Raw genomic sequence first — 26,369 nt, forward strand, 5'->3', positions numbered from 1 at the left:
TAGGAATTGAACCCAAGTCTGTATGATTCCAAATTTGCAAACACTATTAGAAAAGAGACCCTGTCCTCCACCTCCAGCCCCTGTCTACTCCTCCAATGCTGTAATTCAATTTGACTCGGGGGGAGGGTGTCCTAGGAATGGGGTGATTTCTAGATATTTTAATCTGATTTTCAGATATTTATGAAAGAAAGTTATGTTTCAGTTAAAACAGTTTCTAGGAAAGAAATGAATAAAACCACTGATTTTCTGTCCTCCCTTTTTAGATCTCCTTGGAAGACACTGATGGTGTTGACTTAGCATCCTCCCAGTTTTCTGCAAACACCCACAGTCTGGCAGGTGGCCTGTCAACTGTAAGCAGTTCTGTAGCACACACAGAAATTTTCTTCTTTCTCTTGTTAATTTTCTGTGCATTTCCAAAGAAGAAATGAATGTTCTTGAGAAAATGTGTGAGACTGAATTAAAAGTCATTGTAGATTCCTACTTATCCTTTGCCACAGAGTACTATTTAGTCTAACTTTATGAGGGCTTTATCTAAGGCTCCTGGTTCCTTCCATGTTTCTTTAAAATCTCTTAATTCTTAGCCTTTTTTAAAAAAAAATATTTATTTTTTAGTTTTAGGTGAACACAATATCTTTATTTTACATTTATGTGGTGCTGAGGATCGAACCCAGTGCCTTGTGTGTGCATGCTAGGTGAGCACTCTACCATTGAGCCACAACCCCAGCCCCTAATTCTTAGCCTTTTATGTTGGCACATACATATAATCCAAGTTGCTTTAGAGGCTGAGGCAGGAGAATCTCAAGTTAGAGGCCAGCCTCAGCAACTTAGCAAGACCTTGTCTCAAAATAAAAGATAAAAAGGGATGGGGATATAGCTCAGTGGTAAAGTGACCCTGGGCTCAATCCCTAATACCAAAACAATAAAAAAAAATAAAAAAAATTATCTTCATTCCCATTTTATAAAGTGCCTGAAGAGAAGAGTTTGAAGGTTCCCAACACAAAGAAATAATGTGTTTAAGGAGATGGAAATGTAATTACCCTTATCTGATCGTTATACATCATGCACATGTATTGAATTTTCAAACACTACCCCATAAATTTGTACAATTTTGTGTGGAGTTTTAAAAATCTCCATTTTCTAGTTTAGGCCCAATTAGTTCAAGCCTATCAATGATTTTAGTTCACTGCTGGCAAATTTCCATGACACCATTCTCTCCACTCCCCAACTGTTCTCCACACCACTGTCAGTCAATTTGTAAAACATACCACTCAGTGCTGGGCGCAGTGGCACATGCCTGTAATCCCAGGGGCTTGGGAGGCTGAGGCAGAAGGATCATGAGTTCAAAGCCAGTCTCAGTAACAGCAAGGTGCTAAGCAACTCAGTGAGACCCTGTCTCTAAATAAAATACAAAATAGGGTGGGGATGGGGCTCAGTGGTCAAGTGTCCCTGAGTTCAATTCCCAGTACTAAACAAAACAAAACAAAAAACCCCATATACCACTCAGATGTCTCTAGTGCAGCTTCCCACTGCCTACAGAATCAAGCCCATTCTTTAGTGTTCAAAGTGTTCCTTGAGAGGAAGGTTTTAGGAGCCCCTGTGTCTTTTTTTTTTTTTTTTTTTTTTAATCTGTGTGCCTGTAAGTCTTTTTCTTTGCTTCTCTGACTTCTATGCTCTAATCTCCCTTTTCTTTTGATCATTGGCTGTCTTAAAGAATGCTCAAGCAGGCTCTGACAGGAAGTGGACCTACCTAAATGTACCTGATGCTGATTCAGACACTGTAAGTTTTCAACCTTTCTTTTTCCTTCTTTCCAACTGTACTTTACAAATTCCATGGTTCGGGAAACATGATTTGGTGGGCAATTCTTCCAGCATATATCTTTTTTTTTTTAATTTGTGTCCCATTAACCAGAGATTCTCTTTTGAAAAGATGAATGAGGTTAGGAGAACTCAAGTATTCCAATTCATTCAACATTAGAATCTGGGTGCTAGTCAAAAGACACCATGCAAACCTCCAAGCCAGTGTTGGTGGTGCATGCATGTATATTAGTGACTAAGGAGGCTGAGGCAGGAGAGTCACACATTTGAGGCCAGCCTGGACAATTTACTGAGGACCTAAGCAACTTAGCAAGACCCTGTCTCAAAATAAAAATAAGAAAGGCTGGGAGCCAGGCTCTGTGGCACATGCCTGTAATCCCAGCGGATTGGGAGGCTGAGACAGGAAGATCATGAGTTTGAATCCAGCCTCAGCAATTTAGCAAGGCCCTAAGCAACTCAGTGAGACCCTGTCTCTAAATAAAATACAAAATAAGGCTGGGGATGTGGTTCAGTGGTCAAGTGCCCCTGAGTTCAATCTCCGGTACCAAAAAAAAGAAGGGCTAGGGATGTAGCTCATTGGTAGCATACTCCTAGGTTGAATCCCCAGTATCATAAAAAAAGGCACAATCTATAATGACTCATCATTAACAAGATCTTTGGAGTGAACATCTTTATAGTCACAGCCCGGGCTTGCTTAAGAGCATCAAGTTTGGCTAGGAGTAAAATTGCCATACTACCTTAAATTTTCCCAAACCTCAGCATTTGTGGGTTCTTAGATTTTCTCCTATACCGTGGGGATCCCTTGCTTACAGAGATTATTCTTTGACCATGTGGCTACAGAGGGATGTGGACCATGTGGCTACAGAGGGATGTGAAGACACAAGTCAGCCATACAAGGAGACAGTGAGGTGTGGACCTATCTAAATGTACCTCCGACTAGAAAGGGCCTCCGACTAGAAACCTAACCTCTCTGAATTTTTTGACACTGCCAACAATTTTTGTGAGCCAGATGTGTGGGAATTAAGGCTTCATTGAATTGATACGAGAGAATTGGGGCTTTTTTTTTTTTTGGTGGTGCTGTTGCTGTTGCTGAAAGCTCGAGCTTCGTCCTTGTCCCCAAAGTCAATCCAGTTAAGAGGACATGGTTTTGAGAAAAAGGAAAAAGAAGTTTTATTGCTTTGCTAGCAAATGAGAGGCACAGAGGACTCCCAGGTCATGGTTTTGCCCTTTAGGGAAAACAACTAGCTTTTTCTTAATGTGGTGGTGGGAATTGAACACAGGGCCTACATGAGTGCTGAGCAAGCACTCTACCAACTGAACTATACCCCCAGCCCTAGCACAGACCTTTTAAAGAAGCTATTTAAAGGCTGCATTCCAGGTATATCCTGATAGTTTGATGAAATTCACTTGTTAATTTGACATCTCCTTCTCTTGAAGGACTGATATCTCAAGGTAATCTTGTTCCCGTCCCCAGGTTAGGGAGGGGGAGAAGGAGAAGTGGAAAATAAAAACACATTCTTTTTAAAATAAGCAGCAAGGGCTATATTCAAAAGGTGATGCTACCACTGTTACAGTGCTGGGGATGGAACCTAGAGCCTTGTGTACGCTAGGCATAGCACTCTACCACTGAACCACATCCCCAGCCTCTTGAGGCTTATTCTTGAAGCCCTTGCTACTCAAAGCCTGGTCCGTGGACCAGTTTATATAAACTGAGATAGACTCCAAAACCTTTTCAGTTCACAAAGCCTCTAAGAGTCTGGATAATTCTTTTATGGCTCTCCTAGACCAAAAGCAACAACTGACTAGTCAATTTATTAAGTCATTAGATCTAAACAACTTAATAATCACTTGGGCACTAACAATAACCGTTTGAAAAAATAATGGAGGTCAATAGAAGGCAAAATAATATCTTGGCTCCATTCTTAAGTAGCCCCAATTACTTACTGATTAGGACATATGTGTCTGCTGAGCCTCACATGGTTTCTCAAATCTTGGAATCTGATTAGACATCATCACTTTCATTTCCCGTTCCACATTTTTATGAAATATTTGCTTTGTGTTGCAGAAACTGCCAAAAGTTCAACTTCATGTAGCCATTGAAAAAAAGTATTATGATTTAACGGTGACACTGGAAACTACTTGTTAGTATATTGTGTGGTGTCTGATAGATGATGCTGTGTTTTCTTTAAAATACTTTCTTATGCTCCTGTGAACTTGCTGTTGTGTTCTAGGGTACCTACTGTTTGGGAACTTTGGATCTAGGTGTTTGTTGGAAAAGCATTATCTCAGACCCCCACCCAGACTGCATCATTAGTCAGAATCTTCATTTTTAAAAGATCCTCAGGTGCCAGAACAGTGGCACATGCCTGTAATTCCAGCAGCTCCAGAGGCTAAGTCAGTAGGATTGCAAGTTCAAGGTCAACCTCTGAAATTTAGCATGGCCCTAAACAACTTAGCCGGACCCTGTCTAAAAATGTTTTTAAAAAAATAAAATAAAAGGAACTGGAGGGTGTTACTCAGTGGTTAAGAACCCCGGGGTCCAATCTCAGTCCCCCCCCCCCAAAAAAAAATCCCCAGGTGATTTATATCAATGAAAATTTGAAAAGCACTGCTGAAAGCCACCTACTATGCATGTACATTCTGTCGCTTTGTTTTAGGAATGAGAAAGACAAATTTGGTTTCTCTCTCTCTTTAAGCTGTAGTTTCCAAATAATTTCAGAATTCTTGATTTGCTTTTGCCCTTGTCTTAAGCTTAGAAGAGAGACAGGAGCAATGTCACGTACATACTATTGTTTGAATAGCTCTACTCTAAGCAATTGAAGGAACACAATGGCTTTTGTAACAGCCTCTCTCTCTCTCTCTCTCTCTCTCTCACACACACACACACACACACACACACACACACACACACACAAGTAGAAAACCTAAATTCTGTTTGTATTTACCATAGTCCTCAGTGGTTTGCAGAAGAGGATTTATGAAAACTACTGGATCATTCCATCATTCATGAAAGCCTTCTATGATATTCATGCATGTCACTGGTCTATGTGAAAGTCATGTTAATGTTACTGGCAGCCAAGCCAAGGAATCTACTAGATAGATCCCAGCTGGTGAGATTTCAGTGCCCACCAGCATGAATAAAAAGCAAAGGACCCCAAAGGAGAAAACGAATTTAGTGTCTTTAACTAAAACTGGAGAGAAGCAGCTGTGTGGTTTCTTTCTCTGCAGGTCCTATAGAAGCAGCAGTTTAACAAAATAAAAGCCAGGAAATATACATATGTAGATTTAGCTGGCTTGTGTTAGTCAGAAAACATGTCACAATTTGGGCTTCACTGGCACCTGCGGGGTGGGGGGACCCCAGGTGGGGTGGGGTGGGGATTTCTCAATTTCCATTCTTAGCATGAGGAAGTTTGGAAGCTAAAACAATTAAGATCTTTTCATTTCGAAAGGGTCTTCATTTCATTACAAAGATATAGAGTTTTTGCTTTTAGCACTAAAGGATAATTTTGTTGCATGTAATTAAAAATAGGCCTCATGTCATTAGTGTCAAAAGCCTCGTCTATTCTGGAAGATTTGGACCTTTGGAGAATTTTTTATTTTATTATTTGGTAGGGCTATGATTTTATTGGTTAGTGTTATAGTTTGTGGATTGCTATTTTACAGAGAATTACAAAGCTACTTCCTACATAGGCACAGAGTAACTTGAGGAATCAAAGCAGATATCAGTGCATGAGTTCCTGCCCTTGCTAAAGCTAAAGTTCCTGCCTGGGCTCCCTGAAACTGAATGCATGCTCCTTGTTGAATGTCAGAGAAAGAAGTTTTGCTAGCACTGAGTATGAGATGAGCTTTTCTTTGTCCTGCTCAGTATATTCTAGACTTTGAAGCACATTGAACTTGAGTCTGCCAGTAAAAATGCAGAAAGTTGCAGCGATGTAGAGGGGAGGGGGCGTTCACAATTCCTCATAAATAAGCAAAAGGTCTAGCTAACTGGGGAAAGGCAGTGCTTCCCCTCTGAGCAAGTTGCCTGCCTTCCTTATGAATGGTACAAGATCTGTTGCCTATCTTGCTCTGGGATTTTCTCCACCAGCAAAACAAGCTGCTGGCTTTCTTCCCTCACCACCCACCCCCCTTCTCTGTTCCTTGTAAAGAACAGGAATGGTAATCCACGAAGGGGGTGGATTCTGTGAAGAAATTCTTACAATAACACCAGGTGCCTTCTTTCCTTTTATTTTTTTCCAGACTAGCCTTAACAGCATGATGAGTGTTTACAGTGAAACCGGAGACTATGGCAACGTGAAGGTCAGTGGCGAGATCCTTCTGCACATCAGCTACTGCTACAAAACTGGCGGGCTCTACATTTATGTCAAGAATTGCAGAAATCTGGCCATAGGAGATGAAAAGAAACAGAGGACAGATGCGTAAGCACATAGCATGTTCCTCAGACCATGCCAAGTACCACCTACTTTGTGTGTATGTGTGTTTCTGTTTCCAAAGAGCCTAAGCGTTCCTCTGGATTCAGAGCATGCTCGGAGACCTTCCTCCCATACATGCTTCTAAATGTTGTCTGAAGTACACATATAATGGTCACATCCTTGGTTACCTCATTTTTTGTGGGGGGATACTGAGGATTGAACCCAGGGGTGCCTAACCACTGAACCACATCCCCAGCCCTTTTTTATATATATTTTTTAAGAGACAGGGTTTCATTGAGTCGCTAAGTGCCTCACTAACTTGCTGAGGCTGGCTTTGAACTCCCCATCCTTCTGCTTCAGCCTCCTGAGCTGCTGGGATTACAGATGTGCGCCACGGGTCCCAGCTGGTTACCTTATTTTTAAGAGGCCATTACTCAACATAATTCAGCAGTGACAAATTTGTATTTTGCACAGAGATCACTCTTTGAGGTAGAAGCCCGACATGTTGGCATACCCAGGATGTACAAGAGTATCCTCTTGATTTTTGTTCTGGGAAAACTTCCAGACATAATTACCAAGCTGTTACCCAATTTAACAACTCAGAAGGGCAATTAATGAGGCTCTGGGGATCCTAGGGATCAGCTTGAGTGGTCCAATATGAAGCATGACATGTTGGAGGGAAGCTCGAGGTAAAGATGAGTCAGGGGTCCCCATGACAACTGCCAGGTTCATTGATTCACTAGAAAGGCTCACAGGAATGTACATGTAGTTATAAGAAATAAAGAGAAAAGACACATGAGAAGGAAAGTCCTGAATAAACCAGACTCAAGCTTCCAAGGGAATAACACATGATGCTCTTAATTCTTGTGAAATGTCTACCAGGGAAGCTTCTAAGAGGCTCAGTTGGTCATGTACCAAATTTCCAGGCTCCCAGAAGGAAAACACATGTTCAGTATAAGTTATATTGTTTGTACAAACAGTTTAGGCCCAATGAGCCACATTTATCAGTTTTAAAAATGGTAGGAACCCTCCTGAAATCCATGTTCCCAAATGACATCTAAGGGCCAAACTTGCAAGCAAGCTTTTCTAAGAATGGCAATCTCAGGCCTGCTATGTTAACTCTTTTTTGCATATTACGTGACCTAAGCCCAATAAACAACTCAATAAAGCTGGTTCCAAGTATCCTAAAGTAGACAGATGATCGGATTCTGATTATAGATTGGTCCATCTGCCTCCTTAACTACATTTCAGAGGGTTCCAGGACCAATATAATAATCATTTTGACTAGCATGGAAGGGGGCCATCTAAAACCCTAGCAGGAGCTGGGTTTGTGAGTCAGCAAAGACTGCTTGCTGAGCATGCGTGAAGCCTTGGGTTTGAAACCCAGCAGCAAAGAAAATAAACAAATAAAATATAAAACAGATATACTTTAGAACCCTGGCAGCAACTCACGCATTTCTATGTCTACTATGACGCCCCTGCCACAAAAGATAGCTCAAGCCAAGGTGTTGGGTACAATTGCTCTTATGACTTCCAGTTGTTGTTTTCTATTTCTCCTTTTTCACTATTTTCTTTCTTCACTCATTACCATTGACCCCTACTCCCCAACATCAGAAGGAAGGATGAAGAATAGAGAGGCCTATACCCTAGAAAATTTGTGAGAACACTGATAATGAAAACAGATTACATTTATTGAGTGGTTCAATATGTCTTCTCCTTGAAGGTGTCAACTAATTTAATCCTCAGAATGCCATGATAACATATTGTTATCATCCCAGTTTTATTTTATTTATTTATGGTGCTGGGGATTGAACCCAGGACCTTGTGCATGCAAGGCAAGCACTCTACCAACTGAGCTATATCCCCAGCCCCTCATCCCAGTTTTACACTAGAAGAAATTGAGACCTAGTGAAGCATGGGTGATCCAAAATCTATGGGTATAACTCCAGAATCTGCCATCTTTACCACTAGAATTTACTTCTTCTCTTTTTTTAAGGGCCCAGAGTTATTTTTTGTTTGTTTGTTTGTTTTTGTCTTTTTGGTACCAGGGACTGAACCCAGGAGTGTTTAACCACTGAGCCACATCCCCAACCATTTTTATTTTTTGTTCAGAGACAGGGTTTCTCTGAGTTGCTTAGGGCCTCCCTAAGTTGCTAAGGCTGGCGTTGAACTTGTGATCCTCCTGCCTCAGCCTCCTTAGCTGCTGGGATTACAGGTGTAGACCACTGTGCCCGGCTGCCCAGAGTTGTCTGTTTCTTTTTGTTTTGTTTGACAGTGTGGGGACTGAACCAGGGCCTCAAACATGCCAGGCAAGCACTCTACCATGGAGCCACATCCCCAGCCCAATCAGAGTTATATTTTAAGGTGTCTTGATATATACACTACATTCTCTTTCCTTCTGTCTCTTATACTTACTGACCTATTGCCCTTTATTCACTGAAGTCCCTGAGCATTTCTTACAAAATAGATGTTTCCAAATGATTACTTTCATCCTTTATTATCCACAGTTATGTCAAGTCATACCTTCTTCCTGACAAGTCCCGGAACAATAAGCGCAAGACCAAAATCAGAACAGGCACCAATCCAGAATTCAATGAAATACTAAAAGTAAGTAAATATTCTCATAGTAAACTCATGTGATATCGATCACAACCTCATTGGTTTAATTTGCATGTCAAAACTTATGTATGTTTTAGAAAATTGGAATTGGAATAAGTGATTGTAATACCCTGGCTTTCCTAACAGGTTTTTTTTTGGGGGGGGGGCCACCAGGGATTGAACTCAGGGGCACTCGACTACTGAGCCACATCCCCAGCCCTTTTTGGTATTTTGTTTAGAGACAGGGTCTCACTGAGTTGCTTAGCATCTCACTAAATTGCTGAGGCTGGCTTCAAACTCATGATCCTCCTGTCTCAGCCTCCCGAGGTGCTGGGATTACAGGTGTGCGCCACTGCGCCCAGCTTCCTAACAGTTTTTGGAAAAGAAAAAAAATGTAAATCACTTTTAATTTGTTTATTTCTCTGCTGCTGCTAAAGTTGCACCTTCAGTAGACTTGATTCCACAGAATTACATCTGAACATCAGTCCCATTTTGTCACAAAGTACATTTTACCCTTGGGAAAACTGCTTTTTCAGATGCCCTTCCAAATGAAGTTTGTCACAATTTTGACCCTTATTTAGTAGGTCACTTTGTACACATCCATTATTCCGCTAACAGCATGGATATGTATTGTTTCTTGTTAGGGTTTCAGTTTCAGAATTTGGGTAAATTTAAGTGTGTGGTTAATGACTGGTAGAGATGCAGAGTGAGTGAGATTTAAGCAATGTCAGAGAAAGTGGTCTAGATAAAATATGACCCAGGTCCTAATCCTAAAGATATTTCTATTTCTAATGGACTTCCATACAACAACCCCTTCTTTCACCCTGGGCCAATCTTACCTGATAAGAAATATTCCGCGAGAATAAAATGTATATAGAAGTTGCCAGGTATAGTAGTGTATGCCTGTAGTCCCGGAGACTCACGAGGCTGAGGCAGGAGTTCAAAGCCAGCCTCACCAACTTAGCGAGGCCCTATGTAATTCAGTAAGACTCTGTCTCAAAATAAAATAATCAGTGTGGCTCAATGGTTTAGCGCCCCTTAGTCCAATCCCCAGTGCAAAAAAGAAAAAAGAAATGTTGAAGTTATTGCCAATCCCAGGAAAATGTATGGACTTGTATTCAGAATGATAGTGTCAGAAAGCCAATATGTGAGAAGTTGGTGATGGCAAAAAGCCATGAGCCCACATGGTTCAGTGAAGGCATGTTTGGAAACAGGAGCCAATATCAAGACAGACCAGTGGCCATAACAAGGTCACAAAGACAAGGCCAAACATAATGGCAGAATAAATTCAGGAAGCAGGGAGCCAAAGTTTATCATGTCAGTAGCAGCAAGGACAGAAATAGACACAAATTCAAGATCAGAAATCAGTCTGTTTTGCTGAGCTCAGTAGTGCACGCCTGTAATCCCAGCAACTCGAGAGGCTGAGGCAGGATGATCCCAAGTTCGAGGCCAGCCTCAGCAAAAAGTGAGGCCCTAAGGAACGTAGCAAGACCCTGTCTCGAAATGAAAAGGGCTGGAAATATAGTTCAGTGATAAAGTGAGCACCCTAGGTTCAATCCCCAGTACAGAGAGAGAGAGAGAGAGAGAGAGAAATCAGTCTGAAGTATGGCCCAGATGGTGATTTCATGGAATGAGCAGAAGGTTGGAGGGTGTGTGGGCATGGGGCCCTCTGTATCGTTCTGCTGGAAAAGAAAACGCTAGCCCAGTAATCTGTCCCTTCTGCTCACTATGTATTCATCTTCATCTCTGCTTTTAGACCAGGCTTTATGAAGTTTGGTGTCTACAAGCTTCTTGTTGTCAATAAGAATGATGTCTCCCAACTTTGGGGAACTTAAGGGGTTTCATTATGAATAAATACAGAAGTTGGAGAATTGATATATTAAATCTTGAACTACAAAGTAGATGTGAGCGGCTGGGCACAGTGGTACACGCCTGTAATCCCAGCGGCTCCAGAGGCTGAGGCAGGAGGATCACAAGTTCAAAGCCAGCCTCAGCAAAAAGTGAGGCCCTAAGTAACTCAGTGAGACCCTGTCTCTAAATAATATACAAAATAGGGCTAAGGATGTGGCATAGTGGTTAAGTGCCCCTGAGTTCAATCTCCAGTACTCCCCACCCCTCAAAAAAAGTAGATGTGAAAAAATAGGCAAAGAAAAATCAGGTAAAAATTAGACAGAGGAGAAGCTCTATCACCTAATGTTTTTTAATTCCATACCTGGAGTTTATTGCCCTTCCCCCCAGATAATTTATTGATATATACTTCAGCATCAGGTCTGGTGCAAAATGATTTTTATGAAACAACTTCAATTGTCACAAAAACAAAGAAAGTTTTCTTTGTGTTAGTTTTGTTCATATTTCTGATGTCTGTGATCTGAAGATGATGGAAGTAAATGTCAACCTGTCTGGGGACTGGATAGAACCCTCCTTTCGGAGTGTGATATTGTAAATCTCCTTTGCAGTACACCATCAGCCATACCCAATTGGAAACGAGAACTCTGCAGCTCTCCGTCTGGCACTATGATCGATTTGGACATAACAGCTTCCTCGGAGAGGTGGAGATTCCTTTTGACTCATGGAACTTTGAAAATCCATGTGATGAGTGGTTTGTGCTTCAGCCCAAGGTAGGAAAATACTTCCAAACCACTCAAACAGTTATGCAGTCTGGCAAGTTTAAGCAAAATTAATGTCATAGGCCTCCTGAAGAATCTGAAGGCTTCCAGGTTTCCAGTGATAACCTACAAAGATTAGTTGAGCATATTTTGGAATAATATTATCATAAACATTGTAATACCATTGCTCTGAAAACTTCATCAATATAGATTGTCTGATAATGCAAGCTGTATAACCATATATATTATTAGTTTTATTACTAAAAATGCATTCATCATTTGAGGGTCTTTATGGGTAACCATGAAGAATACATTATATGATCCTGTTAGAATGAGGAAGTCTGTCGGGTGTGATGGTGCTTGCCTGTAACCCCAGCGACTCAGGAGGCTGACACAGGAGGATGGCAAATTGGAGGCCAGCCTCAGCAATTTATCAAGACCCTGTCTCAAAATTAAAAAAAAAAAAAATACAAAGGGCTGGAGATGTAGCTCAATGGTAAAGTATCCCTGGGTTCAATTGCCAGTACCAAAAAAATAAAATAAAAAGAGAGAAATTTTTCATTTTCACATAGAAAAAAACAAACCTATGGAGCATGTTCAATCTCAAAACATTATCTCTGTTTCGCATTCTCTACAGACCATAAACAGAATAGTCTTGCGTTGGTTCACTTGAGGAAGTGAACCGAAATATCTGTTTTACTACATTCATACTTTTGAGATTCATAACCTAGGCCTTGAGATAACTCAAGAAAAACAAGCTTAGAGCTGATATTCTAGAAACGAAGCACCAGTATAGTATGACATATTATTTTTTTAAAATATTTTTTAGTTGTCAAGATTTTATTTATTGTTTTTTTATGTGGTGCTGAGACTCAAACCTAGTGCCTGACACATGCTAGGCAAGTGCTCTTCCACTGAGTGACAACCCCAGCCCATAATAGGTCATATTGTAATCTAGACCAACAGATCCTTGGATTCACTCTAAGCAACTAGGGTTTCTCTACATTTATAGTAACTTTTAAGTCAAACGAAGAGTAAAAGCCAGGTATGGTAGTGCACACCTTTAATCCCAGAGATTTAGGAGGCTGAGGATCACAAGTTGGTGGCCAGCCTTGACAACTTAGTGAGGTCCTAAGCAACTTAGCAAGACCCATCTCAAAATAAAAAAATAATAAATAATAATAAAAAATAAAAAAAAGGGCTGGGGATGTGTCTCAGTAGTATAGCACCCCTGGGTTCAATCCCCAGTACTTGGGACAGGAGGGCAGGGAGACATAGGGGCTCTTTGAAGATTAGTTTGGAGATAAAAGCAGCATCTTTCCAGCAATTTTCTGGAATTGATTGAAAGACTTTGTTCTCTTAAGACATTTTTGTACCTAAGGTCACAGTTTTTCAAGTAATCGCCTCCATATTACCATAGGGTATTTCCCTTTCTGTCATAAGCAGGAAGCTTCTCTGGGTCTCTCTGAGATACTGAAGGTGAAAATTCTGATTGTGTTCACTGTCTGAATAAACCATCATTCCTTTGCTAGATCCCTTCAGATTTCTAATTATTCTAGGAGATTATGCTCTACAGCTTCCACCTGAGACTCTTTTTTAGAAACTTGGCCTCAGACTAGTATAGCTTTTGCCCCTGTAGATAGTCATTTATTCCTGAGAGGTTTTGTACCCTTGCCATGAGACAACTCTTAGTCAATAACCAACAGGTGAGGAAGCTTGCAAACCTACTTTCCTTACTGAGAAAGAGAAAAATGCCAGAGCACCCCTGCCACCTCAGGCCAAAGCTGCCTTCCATTGTACCCAGGATTGTACCTGCTTCTCCCACCCCTTCACTGGTGTCTCAAGGGAACACTTCCTTAATAAATCACTTGCATAAGACGCTTTACCTCAGAGTTTGCTGAACCCAAACTGGGGAACCCAAAAGAAGCTAGCATCTCTAATCCATATCATCATCCTCTGCCAGGCCTACTCTGACACATTTAGAAGAAAGGCCAAAGACTCAGACTTGCTTTGGAGAGGACAGATGCAAAGGCTGTCTGTTAATCAGCTTTTCATGGCTGTGACAAAATACTTGAGATAATCAACTTTTTAAAAAAGGAAGGTTTATTTTGGTTCACAGTTTCATTGATCTAGTTGTTTCTGGACCTGTGGTGAGGCAGTACACCAAGGACAGGAGCTTGTGGTAGAGAAGGCCTGTTCATGACATGGCAGCCAGAAAGCAAAAAGGAGAGACGGGAAGGATCAGGGTCCCAATATCCCTTCCAATGGCAGGACCCCCATAACCTAGCTTTCTCCCATTATAACCCTCGTCTTGAAGGTTCCCTCCCTCCCAATAGCATCAAAGGCTAGGGACCAAGCCTTTAACACGTAGGCCTTGGGGGAACATTCCAGATCTAAACTATAGCAGCTGTGCTATGTGTGGTGGATTATGGGCCAGCTATGTGAAGGGTCATTTTATTCTCAATCTCCTGTCTTACACATTTGGTGCTATAGGCACTCCAACAGCTGCACTTAGGATATGAGCAGCCCTGGAGATTAGATGTTTCTGGTAGGTTATCCATCTGAGGAAGCCAAGCATGAGCTACAAGGACCAACTTCCCTAGTAATGAAGAATTAGAATGAATAGTTCTTAAACATTCGAAAATACTGACATCCTTTTACAATGGGAATGGCAGAAAACATCCTGCCTTATTGCTTACTGATTCTATGTTGCTGAAAGTCTCTTGGTACCTAGCTTTGTTTGTGTTAGGTCTTAGCAGAAGCCAGTAGGAGGCTGGTACAGACAGAGAAAGAATTCAAGATGTCAAACTCAAGTACCATAAAGTAGTTTCACAGTCTAGCTTCCATTTTGCCACATGACATGGAACTATTTATTAGCTATAACTCATTATCCTTCTGAAAGGCATGTTAGGGAGGCAGACAAGAAGTGTTTGTCAGTATGATTGCCTTTCTAGCCTTCCCAGAGGTGCTATTATAAAAATAAGGATTTCTGAAACACGACAGTCTGATTAAGTGGTTTTCCAAGGAAACATTCCTTTTCTGTCTTCAGACACAGAGGAAATGCAAGTTCTGGAACTTATATTTTAGCTTTTAACTACATTTAGCTGAAAGACTCTCTATGCTTAGCAGTTTGGGCAGACTTTGATCTGTGATTTATTACCCCACCTTATACCTGTAAATGCACTGGAAATTGTTTCTTGCTCCAATGGAAAATGGATCTTTCTTTTGAGAAAGGAGAAAATGGTGGATGTCGTCTGAATCTTCTTCTTCTTCTTCTTCTTCTTCTTCTTCTTTTTTTTTTTTTTGTATTTTAATTTGTTCTTTTTACTTAAAAATTTTTTTCAATAATTTAATTTTATTTTTTATTCTTTTTATAATTTTTTATATATGACAGCAGAATGCATTACAATTCTTATTACATATACACAGCACAATTTTTCATATCTCTGGTTGTAATGACAGTTGAGTGTATTTTGACATATTATATGTACATGGAGTATGACTTGTTCTAATTAGGATTCCATTTTTGTGGTTGTGCATGATATGGAGTTTCACTGGTGGTGTATTCATATATGAACATGGGAAAGTTCTGTACAATTCATTCTATGTCTTTCCTTTTCCCATCCCCCTCCCTTCCCTTCACTCTCCTTGGTCTAATCCAATGAACTTCTAGTTCCCTCCCCTCCTTTATGGTAAATCAGCATCCGCATATCAGAAAGAACATTCAGCCTACGGTTTTGGGGGGATTGGCTTATTTCACACAGCATGATAGTCTCTGGTTCCATCCATTTATTTTATTTTATTTTTTAAATATTTTTTTAATTGTTGTTAGACCTTTATTTTATTTATTTATATGTGGTGCTGAGGACAGAAACCAGGGCCTCACACATGCTAAACAAGCACTCTGCCACTGAGTCACAACCCCAGCCTGACATTAAATTTTCTATGTAGTAGAAGCAAAGAGTACCAGTAGTAGGTCAATTAATAATAAAGTTATAGAAACCCCCCACATTCAAATACTTGCTCTCAAAGCATTTTAATACTTGATTTTTAATAGGAATTCATTTTCTGAACTGACAGATAAGTTGTATATAGTTTTCATGTACAAGATGTTGTTTTGAAATATAATAATAATACATTGTAGAATAGCTAAATCGAGATGATTAACACATGTGTTTACATACCTATTTTTATAGTGAGAATACTTAAAAATTCCTAGCAAATCTGGGTATGGTGGTGCAGTCCTATAATCCCAGCAGCTTGAGAGTCTGAGGCAGGAGGATCACAAATTTGAGGCCAGCCTCAGCAACTTAAGCGAGACGCTAAACAACTTAGTGAGACCCTGTCTCAAAATTAAAAATAAGGGCTGAGATGTGGCTCAAGTGGTAGCATGCTCATCTGGCATGTGTGAGGCACTGGGTTCCATCCTCAACACCACATAAAAATAAAATAAAGATATTTAAAAAATTAAAAATAAACTGGATGCAGTGGCATATGCCTGTAATCCCAGCAGATCAGGAGGCTGAGGCAGGAGGATTATGAGCTGAAACCAGCCTCAGCAATTTAATATGAGGCCCTAAGCAACTCAGTGAGACCCTGTCTTTAAATAAATACAAAAAAGGGCTGGGGATGTGGCTCAGTGGTTGAGTGCTCCTGAGTTCAATCTCCAGTGCCCCCCCCCCCAAAAATAAAAAAAATAAAGAAAATTAAACATAAAAAGGACTGGGGATGTGACTCAGTGGTTAAGCACCCCTGGGGTTCAATCCCTGGTAAACACACACACACACACACACACTATATATATATATATATATATATATATATATATATATATATATATATATATATTCCTAGCAACTTTTAAGAATACAATACATCACTATTAAGGATAGTCACCATGTTTGCTGTACAATGGATATCATGAACTTATTCCTCCTAACTGAAAGTTTGTGTCCTTTTGATCAGTATTTCCTCAACATGCCCTGCCCCCAATTCCACCACCCTGGTAATGACTATTCTCCTCTCTCCTTCCACGAGTTCAGCTTTTTTAAGATTCCACAAATAAGTAAGATCATGCAGTATTTGTCTTTCTGTGCCTGGATTATTTCGCTTAACATCGTGTCCCCCAGTTTCATCCATGCTGCTGCCAAGGGCAGGCTTTCCTTTTTAAAGCCTGAATGGTATTGTCCATTGCACCTATGTGCTGTATTTTCTTTATCCATTTACCCATTGATGGATGCTTTGGTTTATTTCATAACTTTGACTGTTTGGATAATGCTGCAATGAATATAATAGTATAGATAGATCTTTTTCAGCATACTGATTTCATTTCCTTTGAATTTACACTTAGTAATGGAATTGCTGGATCATATGGTAGTTGTAGTTTTAATTTTTTCTTTCTTTTTTTTTTTTTGGTATTGGGGATTGAACTCAGGGTCTCTTAACCACTGAGCCACATCTCCAGCTCTATTTTGTATTTTATTTAGAGACAGGGTCTCACTGAGTTGCTTGCCATTGGTGAGGCTGGCTTTGAACACACAATCTTCCTGTCTTAGTCTCCCGAGCCACTGGGATTCCAGACATGCGCCACTGTTCCCAGCACTTGTAGTTTTAATTTTTAATGAGCCTCCATGATTTTTCCATAATAGCTAATACTAAATTGCATTCCCACCAACAGCCTGCAAAGGGATTCCTTTTCTCTATATTTTTTCCTTTTCCTTTTGTTGTCTTTCGTCTTTTTGATAATGCCAGTCTAACAGGTTTGGGGTGATATCTCATTATAGTTTTGTGTTACTTTTTTTTTTAAAGAGAGAGAGAGAGAGAGAGAGAGAATTTTTTTTTAATATTTATTTTTTAGTTCTTGGCGGACACAACATCTTTGTTTGTATGTGGTGCTGCGGATCGAACCCGGGCCGCACGCATGCCAGGCGAGCGCGCTACCGCTTGAGCCACATCCCCAGCCCTGTTTTGTGTTACTTTAATTATTAGTGATTTTAAGCATTTTTCATAAACTTGTTAACCATTCACATATCCTCTTTTGGGAAATGTCTTGAATATCCTTTGCCCATTTATTTGTATGTTTTGGTACTGGGGATGGAACCAGTGTTGCTCTTCCACTGAGCTACATCCCAGCCCTTTTTATTTATTTTTTTTATTTTGAGACAGTGTCTTGCTACATTGCTAAGGCTGGCCTTGAATGTGGGATTCTCTTGAGCATGTGCTGGGATTACAGGCATGTGCTACTGCACCCGACCCTTTGCCTGTTCTTAATCAGGTTATTCATTTTCCTACTATTATGTTATTTGACTTTTAATGCATTTTGAATATTAACCCTTTATCCCGTTCCATAGATTATTTTCTCACTCTGTTGATTCTTTCCTCTGCCAGAAGTGTTTTACTTGGATGCTATCCTGTTTATCTACTTTTGTTTTTGTTGACTGTGTTTTGGGGGTCATATCCCAAAAATGTTTTCCAAGACCAGTGTTATGAACTTTTCCCCTATTTTCTTCAGCTAATTTTACCATTTCAGGTCTTATGTTAAGTCTATAATCTAGTTTGACTTGATTTTTTATGTGATATAAGGATTTAATTTCATTCTTCTGCATGTAAATATTCAGTTTTCCAACACTAATTATTGAAGAGACTTTTCTTTCCTCTTTGTATGTTCTTGGTACCTTTGTTGAAAATCAGTTAACCATAAAGGTGTGTATTTATTTCTGTGCTCTCGGTTCTGTTGTTCCATAGGTCTGTGTGTAACATGCTGGTTTGATTACTTCAGTTTCTCAATATTTTTCTTGAACATATATTTTACTTTAAAACAATTACCTGTCCATTCATGTGTATATCTTCCATTATTGAAGACAATTTTGTTTGACTATGGGTTTAGTAATTAAAATTCTGGAATATCTTTCTGGAATTAATTTTACCTCCTAATGCATCATTAACAAAAATTTCTCACTTGAGTTTTTCTAAAGCAAAACCAGAATGTATGAACATTTACAGCTGGGCACAGTGGCGCACATTTGTAATCCCAGCTACATGGGAGGATGAGATAGGAGGATCACAAGTTCAAGGCCAGCCTGGGCAACTTAGAGAGACCCTGTCTCAAACTTAAAAAAAAAATTAAAAGGGTTGGGGATGTAGTTCAGTGCTAGAATCCCCCTCAGTTCAATCCCCAGTACCAAAACAAACAAACAAACAAACAAACAAACAAACAAAAACTCAGATTGGTTTCAAAGCAAACCAAATGCAAAATCTTTCTTAATGTTTATGGTATTTTTCTAATGTTTTCAGCCTTTTTTTTATTCAGGACTTGAACACAGAGTGCTGAACCACTGAGCCACATCCCCAGCCCTATTTTGTATTTTTTTTAGAGACAGTGTTTCACTGAGTTGCTGAGGGCCTTCCTAAGTTGCTGAGGCTGGCTTTGAACTAGCCATCTCCTGCCTCAGCCTCCTGAGCCACTGGAATTACAGGTGTGCACCACCACATCCAGTTCTTTTACAGTTTTAAGCCCACACCTAAATAATAGCAACCTTGTTTTAGGATCTTAGGCTTTTCTAAAATATTCAACTTAAATTTTTATAGTAACAGCTTTCTTTTGCACCAATCAACTTATGTGATATCAAATTATATAATGACAATCACAAATATGGCTAGCAGAAAGAGCTTAGGGGACTAATGCAGTGGACTCTTGGTGAGCATGCCTTTCTGCTCATGGAAACAGACACAGTGATTGTTGTAGAGAGGATCCTGCTCTTCACTGGGGATGGAGAGCATTAATTAATCTGATGAGTCAGTTAATGTGGGTAGATTAATAGAGCATTTACCACAGATATCTCCTGGATAAACTGAAAGCTGATTGAAAGCAGGGTCTGTGTCTCATGTGTCCCCACAACACTTAGCAAAGTACTTAATAAAAAGTAAGCATTCTGGATATGTTTGTAGAATGGAACTGAATTCAATTTCACTATCTTATTTCGAGCAGGACTTCATTGCAGAAGGGAAATGGTAATATGCCAGGAGAGGGTGTTACCTTGGAATCTTCTAGAAAGAATACCAAAACTACCCCCCACCAAGATGTTAGATATGTGCTGCAAGATGACCTTTGCAGTATGTAATTATAATGCTATAAGGCTTCATCTGTATTGTGTTCTACTTTCATAAGACTTGATGTCTATTTTATACAACATCACCAGTATATTTTAATTTAATCCAAAAAGCAACAGAACTTAACCAATGAGCCATATTCCCAGCCCATTTTTTGTATCTTATTTAGAGCCAGGACCTCACAGAATTGCTTAGGTCCTCTCTAAGTTGCTGAGACTGGATTTGAACTCTGGATCCTCTTGCCTCATCCTCCTGAACTGCTGGGATTACAGCCATCCGTAACCACACCGGGATCCAGTTTTTTATTATTACAAATGAAGCTGATAGGAATATTAGTGTTCATGTTTCTGTGGATATAATTTTTCTTTTCTCTGGAATAAATGCCCAAATGTTTAATTTCTAAGTTGCATGGTAGCTGCATGTTTAGTTTTAGGAGAAATTATAAAACTGTTATTTAGAGTGGCCACACCATTTTACATTCCTGCTAGCAATATTTAAGTGAACTATTTTCTCTACATTTTTTATTTTATTTTTTTTATCTATATTGATATTTGATGATACAAGTTACCAATATTGCCTTCAATAATGGGTGGCTGGCAGCCCATTGTAATCAAGCATGACTGCCTACATTTCCCATCTTGATCATTTAGAAAAGTTTCAAGACATCAAAGACAAGGAGACATAACTTTTGGAACTGTTTCTGAGGCATATTTATTCCTGCCTCACACTGCATACTGTATGCATATGATAGGTGATAGCTCAATCTTCAGGGTATTACTCAATATCCATTGAGGGAAAAATATGTGTAATATATCTCCTTTCAAATTCCTTTTACTTTAATATTAAAAGTTATATGCAAAAAAAAGTTATATGCAAATGTCTTAGTATACTTTTCTAGCCTTTCTTATAAGTCATCTCAAAAAATAAGAACTAACATAGTTGAATGGAAATGGATTGTCACATTGAAGTCACCAAGCAAATATTGTACATTCAAACATGGGTTGCAATACTCTATGCCAAGCATTTCACTTTTTCTTGTCTCCCTTTGGCCAGATGGAGTTTGCTGCTGACACTGGCCTTCAATACAAAGGAGAACTAACAGTTGTTTTACGCTACATTCCTCCAGAGGATTACCTGATGCTTCCACAAGGACAGCTTCAAGGTAGAGTAAAAATCAATGACTTTGATCAATGACATTCTGTTTTTACAAGTATGGAGTGGCAATCAGAGATTGGTTGGGCTATGTTACTGTTACTTTTTTTTGCTACCTGGGATTGAAGTCAGGAGCACTTGACCACTGAGCCACATCCCCAGGCCTATTTTGTATTTTATTTAGAGGCAGAGTCTCACTGAGTTGCTTAGCGCCTTGCTTTTGCTGAGGTTGGCTTTGAACTCCCGATACTTCTGCCTCAGCTTCCCAAGTCACTGGGATTATAGGCTTGCACCATCTTGCCTGGATAGACTATGTTATTTTAATGCTAAACAGATGAAACTTAGAGTGAGGTGTCACTGTCTTTTGAAGAGTGGTGAGAGTATATACCATATATGGAGAAAGGTGTGAGATTCTTATAAGGAAAACAAGTTCATACTTAGAAACCATATTGGATGATGAGCTTTGTGTCCTGTTTCATTCCCAGAGGTATAGGATCTTCCCCAGAGTGGGGGGGTCTGCTGGAAGGGGGTATAGGAATGCTGTATGGATTTGTCTTTCATAGGTACTCAGGGAGTCTTGAGGAAGAAGGTCACGTACAACACAGAATGCAAAGGAAAAATCCAGATAGAGTTAATTTGTAAATCTCTCTTGCCCTTCTCCTTCCATCACCTCCACCAGGCAGCCTCCAATATCTTCCCATTCATGATCACCCTCTTCAATGTGCCCCTATACAAGGAATGTGCCGTCTCCTAGCCTCGGTTTTCTCACTTCAAAGGGTTGTTGAAAGTATTTAATTGATAAAGATGGTGGTTGTTATTCCCGTTGAACATATTTCATCCCAATAACAATGTGAGGTAGGAGAGAGTTTTCTCTCATTCAAAAATGTAATTGTTGCTGGGCTTGATGGCACATGCCTGTAATCCCAGTGGCTCAGGAGGCTAAGGCAGGAGGATTACAAATTTGAGGCCAGCCTTAGCACTTAGTAGGGCCCTAAGCAATTTGTGAGATCTTGTAGGGAAATAAAAAATAAAAAGGTCTGTGGATGTGGCTCAGTGGTTAAGCGCCCCTGAGTGTAATCCCTGGTACCAAAAAAAAAAAAAAAAAATAGTAATTGTGCCTGGGCTGTAGCCTCTAGAGCTGATCCTGCCTGAAGCTGACAATTTACAAAAAGAGAGTTATGGAATTTTCTCTTTTGGAGACTTGGTGCTTGTGTCTGGCTTTCATCATAGCTAATTCTCATATAATGGTGACTCTAGAAGCAGCTCTCAGGATCTTTTCTGTTGCCTTCTTTCAGATCCTGTGATAAGTATGCTTTTTAGGGGACTGGTTAAGGTTTGAAGTTTACTTGTTCACTTTCTTGCAACAAATACAAATGAAAGACCCATTTAGAAGGAATCAAATTTATTTCTTCCCACTTTTCTTTTTTTTTTTTTTGGTACCAGGGGTTGAACTCAGGGGCACTCTACCACTGAGCCCCATCCCCAGCCCTATTTTGTATTTTATTTAGAGACAGGGTCTCACTGAGTTGCTGAGCACCTCACTTTTGCTGAGGCTGGCTTTGAACTCACGATCCTCCTGCCTCAGTCTGCCGAGCTGCTGGAATTACAGGCATGTGCCACCACATCTGAGTTTGGCTTATCTCATTTAACATTATATCTCTATTTCCATTCATTTTCCTGAAAATGACATAATTTCATTTTTCTTTATGACTGAATAAAACCCCATTGTGTATATGTGCCACATTTTCTTTATCCATTCATCTGTTGGTGGACACCTAGACTGGTTCCACAATTTGACTATTGTGAATTGTGCTGGAATAAACATGGGTATGCATGTATCACTGTAGTATGGTGATTTTAATTCTTAGGATAAATACCGAGGAGTGGTATATCTGGGTCATGTGGTGATTCCATGCTTAGTCTTTTGCGGAACTTCCATATTGAGAATCCAATTTAAATAAATATAAAATATACACTAGCATAAACACCCCATTCAGTCAGCAAATGAAGTCAATGTTTGCAGATGTTCTTTGCAAATTTTGAAGTGGAATCCATGATCATCATCTCTTCACCCCTGCCCCCCCCATCATTTTAGTGGCTGATGCAGGAAAGAAGACCTTTAAAAAGGGAAAGAAAAAGGAATCACCTGTAATGTCTGGAGGAATACTAGAAGTGTTCATCAAAGAAGCAAAGAATTTGACAGCGGTGAAATCAGGAGGCACCTCTGACAGCTTTGTGAAGGGGTAATTTTGTTTTAGTGCATTTCTGATACTTGGGAGATGAAAAGATCTATGATCCACAAGACTGGTGGCTATGAGGCTTCCATGTTCCATTCCTAGGACATGTCCTGAGGAAGAGCCAGCCACCCTAAGCGCTGGCTCTTATATCTAAAACAATAGAAATGTCAAGGGAGTCACTTCTTGAAGCTTACACTGTGTTTCCAGAATGTTTCAGGAGTTCCTGACTCTCTCACTCTCAAGACCAGCAGATTTTCCTTTGATATTCATTTCTTAAAGGAAGAAAAAGTATGATTTTCTGTGCATAATGTACTTTTATTATGGTTTGTTATTATTTGGTGCCAATATAAAACAACAACCAAAATATTGGATACTTGCTATTTTGCTCTCTTGGGAAATTTTTTAAAGTAGACAAATCAGAGCATCTTCCTTGGAGATAGGCACTAGAGAGTGTTCTGGAGAGCCTCCAAAACCATCTGCTGAGCTAAGACGTGATGCTGGATTTACAGAGAATCATAAAGCACATTAGGTAAAGCAAGTTCCTTTGCTGGCAGGCCACCAGGTTAATTCTTTGAGTCAGATGACAGTTTTTTTCTTCTCGTGCAGCCTTCTTAGAAATATGTATTTTTCTTACAAGAAAATGAGTCATGCCTTTATCCTCAAATGTTCTTTTTGTTTTGTTTTGTTTTTTTGCCATGCTGGGGATTAAAACCAGGGCCTCACACGTGCTAGGCAAGCACTCCACCACTGAGCTATCTGACCCCATCCCACTGTTGCACATTGTGACTTTGGTAAAGCCAATAGCCAATAGTGAGGAGAAGCCAATGTCTGGGGCTTCCCCATTGGTGAACGTGTGTCCTCTTTCATCAGTTTTTCATTCTTTCTTGCAATAGATTGAAGCATAGAAGAAATACTTTTTTTGGATTTTGAGGGTACAGTTTTTCTCACCAACCCCACCATCCACTTGTGGCCTCTGCTGCTCACTGTCTTATGGGATAAGAGGATGGCTCCTGGCCCATGACCTCACTGTGACCTTACAGGGGTGACTTACTGTCTTCTGAAACAGTTTTCACTTTCTCCTATTGAGAATTTATGAAACAGAAATAATAAAGGATAGCATTTTTGCTCTATTTAAAAAAGTCTAACTTTCCAGTAAATTTTCTTCTTATTTGTACTTAAATATTAAGCTAATTTTAAAGGAAACTGACATTTTTAAGTTATTTATTTATTATATATGTATATATATTTTTGGTAATGGGGACTGAATTCAAAGATGCTTTACCATTGAGCTATATCCCCAGCCCTTTTTATTTTTGATATAGAGACAGGGTCTTGCTAAGTTGTTTAGGGCCTCACCAAGATGCTGAGGCTGGCCTTGAACTTGTGATTCTCCTGCCTCAGCTTCCCACATTGCTGGGATTACAGGCATGTGGCACTGCACCCAGCCCTGAAATTAAAAAATAAAAACAAACAAACATAAAATCAGAGAGAGAGAGAGAGAGAGAGAGCAAGAATAGACCTTTATGTAAGTTTAATATTCTGACATTTTAAAATTACATAATTACTTAATTATATTAGTTTGTCAGTGAGCTAAATTAACAGTGGCTTAAAAAAGACAAAAGTTTCTCTTTATTTCTCTTACATGTCAGAAAAGACTCAAGCTAATGTACCCATGGCAGGCATGGAAACATCATAATTATAAGTGACACAGTATTTTTTCTATCTCATTATGGTATCTACTTCTTGGGCCAGGATAGCTGCTCAGATTTCAGCTATCCCATCCCAATCCCAGCTGGTAGGATACTTCCCATAAGTTTCATACAAAACTATTTCCTATGTCCCACTGGCCAGAACCTAGTCATGTTGCTGTACTAGCTACAAAGCGGCAGGGGGTGAGGGTGGAGGTAGTTTTTTTTTTTTTTTTTTTTTTTTTTTTTTAAACCAGGGATTGAACCAAGGGTGCTCAACCACTGAGCTACATCTCTAGCCCTTTTTGTATTTTTTATTTTGAGACAGGGTCTCAGGGTCTCGCTAAGTCGTTCAGTTGCTGAGGCTGGCTTTGAACTTTCAATCCTCCTGCCTCAGCCTCCTGAGATGCTGGGATTATATGCCTATGTCATTACCTAGGTTAGAGGTAGTCTTTATTCTGGTCACACTTTTAAATGGGGATTTCTTTTAGAGGAATACATAGAGACTGAATGTTGTATTTTGTACACAAAATGATATTTTACGTGATCTGTTGTATCTTCTTTATTGTAAACTCACTTGCTTGTGCTACTTTTCATTATTGTCAGATGCACTGATTCCATACACATATCAATCTCCTTCCCTAAAGCATGCTCCCTGAGGGAGGAAAAAGTAGTATTCATCATGTACATAGAGCCTGGGATAGTTGTCTATAGTAGAAAAGGCCTAAGCACACGTGTTTAATTGGACAAGAAATTCCAAAAAGCACCAATGAGAGAGTGGAGAAGGTGAGATAGAAGAGGGAGAAAGGTTGATTTAAAAAAAGATATGTTTGGGGCTGGGGATGTGGCTCAAGAGGTAGCGCGCTCACCTGGCATGTGCGGGGTGCTGGGTTTGATCCTCAGCACCACATAAAAATAAAATAAAGATGTTGTGTCCACCGAAAACTAAAAAATAAATATTATAAAATTCTCTCTCTCTCTCTCTCTCTCTCTCTCTCTCTCTCTCTCTCTCTCTTTCTCCTCTCTCTCCTTTAAATTAAAAAAAAAGTATATGTTAATGGGCAGGTTAACATTCTGGGTCACTAGGACTCAATTTTACTAAGGAGGCAACAAGGAACTCTGTAAATGTTCCTTAGGGTTGTCCCTTCAAGGGATAAGGAACCCCAATTTCCAAAACTCATTGATTGAGGATTGTTCCCAAAGGTATTGAATCACCAGTAATTCCAAGGTGCTCTCTACATAAGTTGAGCTCACACAGGAACAAAGTCTTAATTGGCGAAGTTGAGACACACAGGTGCTCTATGTGCAGAACTGAAAGTGTGTGCCAGGAACTGTCCATCCTGGCTATGAGTCAGCTCAGAGGTGACCCAAGAAAAGACAAAAAAGGGCATTTGGTAGTATTTATTAGAGGAGGTATTTCCTTTACAAGATGGGGAGAAGGACCAAAATAGGATTAGAAAAAAAGAGAGGGGGCGTATTACTATTGCCTCACTTAAAAGAAAACTAAACAGCCATTCTACAATGCAAATCCAGATGTAAACATAGGAGAACCTGGGAGAAGCCAGGCACAGTGACACATGCCTGTAATCCCAGTGACTCGGGAGACTGAAGCAGGAGGATCACAAGTTCAAAGCCAGCCTCAGAACTTAGCAATGACTAAGCAACTCAGTGAGACCCTGAGTCTATAAATAAAATACAAAAAAGGGCTGGGGATGTGGCTCGGTGGTTGAGTGCCCTTGAGTTCAATCTCCC

At 39.8% G+C, this 26,369-nt stretch overlaps 1 protein-coding gene across 2 annotated transcripts in view; it reads left to right on the top strand.

Annotated features, from left to right (window-relative positions):
- Positions 1-26,369, top strand: part of Sytl5 (synaptotagmin like 5) — a 106,236-nt gene that overhangs the window by 77,884 nt on the left and 1,983 nt on the right. Inside the window, exons 9-15 of one of the 2 annotated variants that reach the window (XM_077107446.1) lie at positions 264-350; positions 1,712-1,777; positions 6,055-6,233; positions 8,735-8,834; positions 11,282-11,443; positions 20,594-20,702; positions 22,800-22,935. In XM_077107446.1, coding sequence (XP_076963561.1) covers positions 264-350; positions 1,712-1,777; positions 6,055-6,233; positions 8,735-8,834; positions 11,282-11,443; positions 20,594-20,702; positions 22,800-22,935 — 839 coding nt within the window. The remainder of the gene's footprint in view (positions 1-263; positions 351-1,711; positions 1,778-6,054; positions 6,234-8,734; positions 8,835-11,281; positions 11,444-20,593; positions 20,703-22,799; positions 22,936-26,369) is intronic. The other variant, XM_077107447.1, reaches the window with a different exon arrangement.

This window comes from Callospermophilus lateralis, chromosome X (genome assembly GCF_048772815.1).
Source record: "Callospermophilus lateralis isolate mCalLat2 chromosome X, mCalLat2.hap1, whole genome shotgun sequence".
Classification (NCBI taxonomy): domain Eukaryota; kingdom Metazoa; phylum Chordata; class Mammalia; order Rodentia; family Sciuridae; genus Callospermophilus; species Callospermophilus lateralis.